Source organism: Colossoma macropomum, unplaced genomic scaffold (genome assembly GCF_904425465.1).
Source record: "Colossoma macropomum unplaced genomic scaffold, Colossoma_macropomum, whole genome shotgun sequence".
NCBI lineage: Eukaryota > Metazoa > Chordata > Actinopteri > Characiformes > Serrasalmidae > Colossoma > Colossoma macropomum.
In genome coordinates, this window is record NW_023494800.1 from 43454 (window position 1) to 53802 (window position 10349).

General features: G+C 40.9%; 1 protein-coding gene across 1 annotated transcript; it reads left to right on the plus strand.

Moving 5' to 3' along the window:
• The first annotated feature begins 2386 nt into the window (after window positions 1-2386).
• Window positions 2387-8103, plus strand: LOC118820469 (bone morphogenetic protein 5-like). The gene is made up of 5 exons (XM_036588827.1): window positions 2387-2505; window positions 4869-5035; window positions 5925-6011; window positions 6118-6242; window positions 7960-8103. The coding sequence occupies exons 1-5, from the start codon at window positions 2387-2389 to the stop codon at window positions 8101-8103; spliced, it is 642 nt and encodes a 213-aa protein (XP_036444720.1).
• The last annotated feature ends 2246 nt before the right edge of the window (window positions 8104-10349 follow it).

Sequence of the window (10349 nt, forward strand, 5' to 3'; positions counted from 1 at the left end):
GTGTTAATTATGTTGTTGTCACAGGATCTTCTCAGAGTCACACATGTGTGACAGTAACACACTGAACAGACCAGACAAACACAGCCTGATAACAAGGATTAAACTAAGAGACTAATAACATAAAAATACAACAAACAAAGTAAAGTAATAATAAAAAACAGGCAACATGAAAGAAGCTCAGGAGATGAATATGAGACGTGAACTATAAAACATACAATAAAAACGATTTTACACAGAATATTATAGAGTGATATGAACATTGCTGAGTTGGGCACCTTGTATTTTGTATCTGTCTGTTTTTATCTGTCAGGTCTGGAGTTTATTGACAGGACCCTGGTCACTTGGCTGGAAACCAAACCCAGACCCTTTTCTCTATGAGGCATAGCAAGCTACCCCCTGCACCACCATGCTGCCCGACCCAGAAACTCAACAGAGTTCTCCCCGAGTCTGTGTGGGTTTCCTCCCACAGTTCAAACACATACAGGCTGACTGGACACACTAAATTGCCCCCTAGGTGTGTGAGTGTGTGAATGTGTATGTCTGTCTGTTTGCCCTGCGATAGACTGGTGAGCTGTCCAGGGAGTTTCCTGCTTTCCGCCCAGTGACCACTGGGATAGACTCCAGCAGCCCTGCCAAAAAATTGCCTTCTTCATCATGAGAATCCTTCAGGCGGGGGTTCCCAATCTCAGTCCTGGGACCCCACAGTATGCACATTATGTGCTTTCGCTTATCTAGCACACCTGACTGAACTCAAGCTCCTGTTGTTCTGGCTGAGGTGCGTCACAGTGAAGAAAATACAACACTGTGCAGAGTCAATTCTCAATTCACTGTAAAGAAACCAATGATTACTGATTCTTCATGATGAATTCATAATATCTGTGTGTCCTAAATTAATGCAGGTAATTATTCTGACCTTAGTACTGATTAAAAGCTAATAAAAGAGTTTTATGATTATTTACCAAAATAACAGTCATTCTTTTGCTCTCACAATAACAGTGATGAATGATAAGTACAATAGGGCTTATCGGGGGGCGGTCCAAGACCTCAAACAAGTTAAAGATGGAGCCCACAACTCAGCTTAACTGAAAAACTCAGAACACCAGACAAAAGAAAAGGGAGCGTGCAGCTCCAGGCGCTCGGCTGTGTGCAGTTAGACTGTGTTCAGACTGCAGGTCGGTCAGATTCACTTCTAAAATCAAAGCTTTAGAGTCGACTGTCCACCCTGTTATCTGTGAGAGATCAGATCAGATTTGTGTGTCCAGACATCACCAGTCTATCTGGGTTGCCGTGGTAACGACGTAGGCGTCAGTAACTACGTAGCTACGCTGTTGATGTGGATTTCAATCGCGGATGCAGGAGAGATGGAGGAGCATCATCTCCCCTCCAGACTCCTCAGAACTCTCATCATCATCATGAATCTTTGGAGCTCTTCTTCAATCACAGCACTTCACTCTGGGTTTGACATTGTCGCTGTTTGTCGTGTTGTGAGTGACGCGAAAGACACTTTGAAATCCCATTTAAGCATCCAGACTGAGACACATCTGTAAAAATCTGACTGGAGTTGCATTTAAAACCAGCTCCAAATGTGGTTTGGATCTGATTTGCAAACAAACGAGATTCACAAATGTGCTGAAATTGTGTTTGAGCAACTACATACACGTGAATCAAATGCACAAATGCGTAAAAATATTTTGAATAGAATGGATTTTTGAATGTGCAAAAAGATCGGCAAATGTAGAAAAAATGTAAAATATATATGATGACACGATATTATTGTTGTTATGATTAAACTGGATGTGGTGTTTGATACACGAGACACACAAAATCAGCAGCTTCGTCTGATTGCTTACGGAGTGAATAAAAATCTGATTTCTACAGAAGTCTAAAGCTGAACAGTAAACAAATATTTTTCTGTCATTTTTCTCCAGAGCTAAACTTCTCCTTACAGCACCTGTGTGGAGACCAGCCTATCATCTCTGCTGGTATCAGCCACACATAATGTTACTGTCCTCTGCATGGTCCCATTGACAAAGTGCTGCAGGAGAGAAAAAATGTGTTCTTTCTCAGTCCTTCCCTTTCTTTCGTCTATCTGTCCTCCCTCTCGCCATCTCTCCGTTGTAAGACATGAAAACAATGTAGAGTATTCCAAGGACAGACCTGGTGTATGTGTAGATAAAGCGCAGGTTTCCCAGGCTATCCGGAACAACAGTCACTCTCTTCCTCGCCGCCACGCTCCTACTGGACATACAGGCTGAAGAGCATCTCCGAGCAGCGGTCACAGTCTGAGAGTTCTACTTCCTTCAGCGTGAGCCCGGCGCACAGCAGGGCCATCTTTCTGCACCACAGCTCCTCGATCAGCTGAAGATCAGTTTTCTACCTTGCAGAAATGTTCCTGCTGCTCTTTACATCAGTCGTGCTGGTCGGATGTCCCCTCGGGAAAACCTTCATCCTCCAACCAGAGGAACCTGCAGCAGATCAGTTGTCTCCTGCCATCAGGACCAGCAGGTGAGCATGACCTCCTTACCAGGGTTACTGGTCTATGTTAATGACTGCAGTAACTGTGAGGATTTGATTGAGCATTAGTGAGGTCAGGTACTGATGTTGGATGGTCAGTTCTGGGTCACTACAACTCATCCCAAAGGTACTGGATGGAGCTCCATCACTCCAGAGAACACAGTTCCACTGCTCCACAGCCCAATGCTGTGGGGCTTTATACCCCTCTAGCCCATGCTGGGCACTGGACATGGAGACCTTAGGATCATGTGCAGCTGATCCAAATGATTTGTCCTTCAATAATCTCTATTAAGCTGCCACAGAGGGTTATAGTAAGAAGGTATTGGTGTATCTCCACTGGGTTTGTGGTTAGGATGTCTGGAAGTGTTGGGCTGTAAATTCTTCTCAGTGCTGCCAGTTTGGCTGAACGTTTTCTCTTAAAGGTCAGAAGGTCTTCACAACTTCAAATGACACGGCCAAACTTGAGTGAAGGGTGCAAAATGTCATGCTAACTACTCAGCAGGCAGAGTTTAGTCCTAATACAGAGTGAATGTTGTGTATAGAGGCCCATAATGCATGCAGTTGTACAGAGTGGAAGCTAAAAGCTTTGAGTGGCATTTTGAGCAGTTCTTATTGCTGCTGTAGAAGCCAGTGATTTGTGGGGAGAAGCTGTTCTGACCTATAATTACAAAAGCATGTGGAAGCTTATTACACGCTGTACTTTCCTGGAATGAGAAATGCCATCAATCTGCTCGCAGAGACTTTCTCACCCTCTAGCTCCTCTCACGCTTGGCATGTGCTGCCGGCCCGACACGGCTCAAACCAAATCATCAATTCAGACAAAGACCTGATTTGTTCTTAAGTATAGCCGTCCAGTGATCTTTTATCTTGCAAACTTTTATGCTTTAAAGTTTTTTCTGTGGGCATCTGCATAAAACATCTTAAGTATCGACTCCTTAAGAGTCTAAAAATACAAAAAAACATGTTTCACTTTCCACTTAAACACACAGGAACTCCACCTTAACTCTGTTAATGGCCAGCGTCCACCGGCAGTCCCGCAGTTTTATGACACACTTTATAACCTAAGAATAGCTCAGTCAGTTTGTAGTCCCTGTAGTTACTGAGTAATAAGCCTTAGTGTATAATAAGCCTGGGACATTAAGGAGTTAAATTAGTGGTTGGGATGTAATCAAAGTGATTCAAAGTGAAATGAAATGGTTCATTGTAGAGACTCTTTACTTTTTAATAGGTAGTTATGTTATAACTGAAGTTTGGGGGGGGGGCATGCCCAAAACCCTTCCAACCTAACACCCTTTAATTTCACATCCTCACGTTCCGTTACCGTGATGAAGGGTTCATATCCCCACCGCCATCTCCTCCCTGTTCCTCAATCCTACGTCGGTCCTACTACAGCTATGAGGGGGTCCGGCCTTCTAGATACAGGCAGAAGCTCCAGCGCAGGTTCTCAGAGTTCTCCCCCCTCCCTCAGCCAGTCTCCCTTCATACTACCACCACCATGTTGAAGGCACGGACCGAACTCACTAACTCACAACAACACAAATATAGACATTTTATTTACTATCCAGAACCACCAGTGAACCTACACGAGTCTTCTGAGTTTATATGGAATGTTGATGATGGAAAATAGTGGAAAATCTGAAATAATAAGTTTTCTTTGGGGACTATTTTGCCTCACAGCGCCCTGCATGTATCCCTCCACCATGAATGGAGTTTAAGTTCTCTAAACTATCATAAAACAGTGTCTCAGTCGTCAGGCGGTGAATTCATAACCATTTCATGTAGTAACTTTCTGTGAGGGAGCTTTTAGAGGTGGACGTCTGGTTCCTATCACCACCACTGTGAACAGTTCTGACTCGGTAAGTTTCTCTGGAACAGAGCGTTTCACACCAAACCACTCTGAACCCCTCTGATTACATCTTAACCATCTAAGCATGCAGGAATCCTGAAACATCAGAATTAAGGGAGAAATTACTTAAGATGTTTTGGCTCTTTAATATGTGGACGGCCACTTCTTTCTGAGTGACTTTTAATTTGTTGTAGTAAAAACCTCTTTCACATGTGACGGGTGTTACACTTGGTCTTTATCATGGCTAAATTAAAAAATAATTCCTGCTCTGAAGCCATCAACATTCATTCAAATGACAAACCTCCACGTGTTTGGGTTGGTTTCTTTAGATGTACATGTGGAGTAACTTCTTTATTTGGTAAATGTGTAATTATGGTGGCGACAGTGTGGATTAATGTCCTTATCAGCCAAGTTTGATGCCTAAACAGATTAATTTTATGCCAAAACACTGTGAAACGTCTTCCTGAACGTGCTGCGTTCTAATGTGGCTGATGTTCCGTGTTCACAGATGTCAGGCCGAGTCCCTGCAGAGTGTCCGAAAGGTCATTCTGGACTCGTTAAACCTGCAGGCCGAGCCTCACATGTCTGTTCCTGGGATGGCTGCGATTCGGGATCAGTGGAAAGTTGCCTTCAAAGCCACCAGCCAATCAGAGCCCACGCAGCTAAACAACGCTGGTAAATCACACCTTCGCCTGAGGGAGAGCACAAACCCCTGAGTGCTTTTTCACTGTAAAGCCCACTTTGAGCTGTTTTTAGGGACTAGAAGTTTTAAAAAGGCATGTCAGCTTTAATATTACAGTAATATATTGCACTGCAAAAATGAGCTCTTAGTCAGTAAAAACATCTTAAACATAGTCAATATATCTCATATTTCTCCTTATGAGATTGCTGTAAAAATATTATAGGATTATTCCACCTATTTCTGTACATTTTTACTTGTTTTGAGTAATTTAATCTGGTGAAAGTGTCTTATTTCATTGGCACATCATTCTATTTGTTTTAAAACATATTACAGTTTTATCATTCTGCTTATTTCAGGAGAGATGCTTAAAACAAGTTAAATGATCTGCAAATGGAACAAGACACTTTCATAAGATAAAATTACATAAAACACGTAAAAAATTATCTGGAAACAAGTTACAAGATCTTTACAAAATATAAGTTACAAACATATAATATAATTTAATATAATATAAAACAGAAATCATTGTAATATTAATTAGCTTACTTTTAGACATGACATTTTAGTAGCATGTTAATGTGAAAAAGCTATATTATATTCACAATGTCTTATTTATGGTGATAAATTGGTAATAAAGCCAGTTATGGCCTCGTTTGTGACCCATACTGCAAAAATTGCATATCTTGGTAAGTGAAATAATTTTAAATCTAGTGAAAACATTTAATATTTCTGACTTTGAGATTGTTGTAAGAGTATTGTTAGATTAATGAACTACATTTAATATATATATATATATATATATATATATATATATATATATATATATATATACACACACATAATGAACTAAATAATATATGACTGTCATTGTGTTTCCCATAGAGAACCAAATATCCTCAGAATATTCCAGCCCGGCGAATTTGACTGTCCTCCAGTGCTGCAAACTGGCCTCCCAGGTCTTCATCAGAGGTCAGTAAAACTTACAGTCGCTCAAAGCTGCGGAACCTCAAAAAGCTTCATTCTGTCTTCAGAGGATCCTGACGGAGTGCTGACCTCTTCCTCTGCTCACTTTTAGATCTAGGCTGGGACACGTGGATCATCTACCCAGAGAGCTTCACCTACGTCCAGTGCAGTGTGTGTAACCCTCAGGTGGATCAGAGCATCGTCCACTGCGGTGGAGACCGGCTGTCCGCCTCTCAGGTCAGTCTAGCCAATACAAGCAGAAACTTACTGCCACATCTGCTGTGGATCCACTGAGTGGTTTGTTGTGAAACGCTCTGTTCTAGATAAACTTACTGAGTCAGAACTGTTCACAGTGGTGGTGATAGGAACCAGACGTCCACCTCTAAAAGCTCCCTCACAGAAAGTTCCTACATGAAATGGTTATGAATTCACTGCCTGATGACTGAGACACTGTTTTATGATACATTACATATATGCAGAATGCAGAGCACAGAATTTGAATTATAGATTAAAACTCTCTCCGTGTGTCCCGGGAAGCCGGAGGTTCTGACGTATAACCAGGTTCTGTTTGGTTCCAGCGTCAGATTCTCGGCTGCCTGGTCGGCTGTTCTGTGGGAGTTTCTGCAGCTCAGGGCTGGAACAGAGTGGAGTTTTCACAGAGTAGCTATCAGTGCTTTGTCTGAACAGAGTTCCAGCTGAATGTTAAACGGCCTGTACTGATATCTAAAGATCACGGTATCTACACTTTCAGTCTTACTGTGAAGCTAAAATGTTATATTTTTTGTGATTTTTCTAGTGAAATCTGATAAATGTAGATCAGCAATAAGACATTTGAAAGTCTTAATATATCTGTATTAGTATCAACTAAACTGTGTGCATTTGACTTATTACTGTAAAATTGACTTATTACTGTAAAATTGTGCTCCTCATAAAATAAGGAGAGTAAAAATAATTAATGATTATATTTTGAAGTGAAGCTGTATCTATTTTTTTGTATCTATTAAACATTTTTACTGTTTTAGGTCATTTTATCCGGTAAAATTGTCTTACTGGCAGTAAAATGCCCTGTAATATTCCTATAGTAATGACAAACATTAGATATATAGGTTAGACTCCACCCGCCACAATATCATTTTTCAGAATTATTATTATTATCATGAACAGCATGCAATAGTTTGGGTGCCCCCTCTTCAAATTACTTTTTGATAATTTAAAATAAAAATTGGAAAATTGAAATTAAGTCAGTATTACTGTGATAAGTATTACTGTTTACTTGCTAAATTTAACATAAAAGGGGAAAAATAAAACAAATGTGTCCAGCACAAAGGCCTGTTTTATTTTTTTTAAATATGTTAAACTGTACATACAACACAATATGTATTTTTACAATGTTATGCTAAAATAAACAGAAATTGTTCAAAAATATATCATATTTAAGAGAGTTTTATGTAAAGAATGTGTTAACTTGTGTTTTTTTATATCTTTTTACTTGTCTTAAGTGGTTTTATGTGGTGAAATTGTCTTACTGGCAGATAATTTTTCTCATTGTTTTTCTTGAAACTGTGATCTGCCAATAGAATAAGGACATTCTTAGAAATATGAAATATATTGATGAGACTGAAGACGTTTTAATTTGCACGCTGTGCATTTTTATTATTTTTTACTTGACTACTTTGCTCTAAAATCGACTTTTTCAAACATGTTAAAGTGAGCAGTATTTTTATGTTAGAATCAGAAAATTTGAAGAATTGATCCGCTCCTCTCTGATCACGTGATCACAGCGGCCTTGTGATATTTGCAGAGGAACTGAGTGACACTGTGGGTCCGTCAGGGTGAATAAACTGGGGCTGGGGTTGGAGGCCAGCGGTCAGCGTGACTTTAATTTTGGAAGCCAACCAAACCTCCTAAAGCTCCACTGCTACAGCGCTAATGTCCCTGTGTTCCTCTCCTGCAGGTGCCATGCTGCGAGCCCACCGAGCGCAACCTCACGCCCTTGCTCTACCTGGACCACACGGGCAGCCTCGTCATCGCCTCCGTACCGCTGACCCGCAAATGCGGCTGCAGACCCGGGACCGGCCCCCAAACCCCCAAACCCTGAGAGGTCACAGCCTTGGCTCTGAGTACCCCCCAATCACCCACACCTCTCAGACCACCTCCATCACCCTCACATTCTTCTTACTGCTCACTGCTGCCAGGATGTCGATCGATAACAGACACTGTAAATATTCCACATTTTACAGATTTTACTAGCTGAGTGTCCAAGAAGTGGAATTCCAAGAAGAAATAAAGAAATCCGGCTTTGTTCAAGGACTCAGCGCTTTCACAGAGAAACCTTCAACCGAGGCCACATCAGGGGTCAGATCTCCCCAAACTGAGGTTTCTGAGTGTTTTTTAGTGATTTTATAGCTGAAGTCTGGCGAGGATTTAGACAGCGGTCTCTGAGTGTTCCTCTCAAAAATGCAAGTTTAGCACCCTGCCAGACTTTTCCCAGAGTGGGTCTCTAAAGCTTTCAAGTAAACAGAGTAAGAACACGCTGACGCTTTGCAGTCTCTGCTCCGGAGTGTGTAACTCCGACTTTTCTGCACTGATAAAACAGCCTGGAATCTTCACCATGTTCCAGTTTAGCTCTGAAGGGTTAAAGTCCTCAGAAAAGGTCTTGAAAAGATTTTGGATACTGAGTATATTCCTGGAACGCTCCAAGGCCATTCCATGTCACCATGTCTTATGAGCTATAAGCTGCTTAAAGGGCCCATATCCTGGAAAACCGCAGGTCTGTTTACTTAAAAAAAGGGTTTGATGTATTACAGAAACATGATTAAAGTTTCTAAATGTGGAAATTTAGCACCTCTGTTAATAGGGGTGAGGGCAGCCAATTAGAACAGAGCTCATCTACATATATCAGTCTTAAAGATGCATCAAAAACAGCCTGTTTAACTGTGGGGGATAAAGAGACGCTGGAAAATTTAATGCAGGAATGAATTATATATATAAAAAAGAAAAATACAAGAAAACAAAGGATATGGGGCCTTTAAATAAGAACGCTTTTAACCTTTAAAGAACCCTTAAAAAAGTTTTATTTAATCTTTCAAAGTTTTCAAACTTACTTTTTACATTTATTTACATTACTGTTTTATTTTTATGTTGCTATTTTGCTGTATTTTCACTTTTTTCTAATATGTTAATTTGGCTGGTTACAAAGTTTGGACATTTTTGGACACTCGGTAAATTAGAGCCAATCTGAGCTTAAAGCTGTTTAAACTGTTTAATTCAGTCCTGCAGAAGTTTTATTTTATCTGTGCCTTCCATACCCCCCCCACCCCCCACACACACACACCCCACCCCCCTTGCACCCGCACCCCCCCTCACACCCGCACCCCCCCACACACCCCATCCCCCCTCGCACCCGCACCCGCACCCCCCCATCCCCCCTGCACCCGACCCGCACACACCCCCATCCCCCCTTGCACCCGCAGCCCCCACACCCCCCCATGTTTATTTGGCTAGACTGTTTCCTTCACTCAGTTACGCTGTAGTGCCATTCGCTCCTTCTGTATCACCTGAATGGATTCACTTTTAACACCTTATATATAATTTTTTGTAATATTACTATAATATTTCAGACATGACCAGATTTTATCACATTAAACGCATGTTATAACAGGCCACTGCCTCACTAAACATTTCTTTTACTGTTTTCATGTTACAGAGCAGATTAATTTTATATTAGCAAACAAATGTATAACATTTCATTAAAATAAAAGCTTGATAAAAAAATTCATTTGTATTTGTGTTTAATCAGAAACACCTCCACAGATGTGCACTTTACCTGCACAGCTGGCACACCTTCATGCCCAAAAAACCAAGCCACAGTTTGTACAATCTCAATTACCAAAAAGTTGGGACAGTGAGTGAAAAGCTAATTAAAACAGAGAGCAGCGATCAGTGAATTCTGCTCTGTATTACAATTAAAAAAGGTACTTTTTGCTGTTTTACCTGATGAGCTTCATTGTGTTTGTAAATATTTGCTCATTTCCCAATTTGATGCTTCCAACGTGTTTTTGGAACACGTTCCAAAGTAGTTGTTACAGCATCATGTTTACACTGTGTTACATCAGCTTTCCTTTAACAGCTCTTATCAACCAGGGACTGAAGACACAAACAGGTCCAGCTTAGAAAGAAGAGTTTTCTTTCTTCTGTTATTCAAGTCTTCAGCTGTGCAACCATACAGGCCCTTTGTTGTTGTATTCTGAGCTTAATAAGACACTCATTTTCAGTGTGAGGCAGTTCTGGACTGAAGGCGGGTCAGTCTAATACTCTTATTATGCAGACATGTTTCTTGGGATG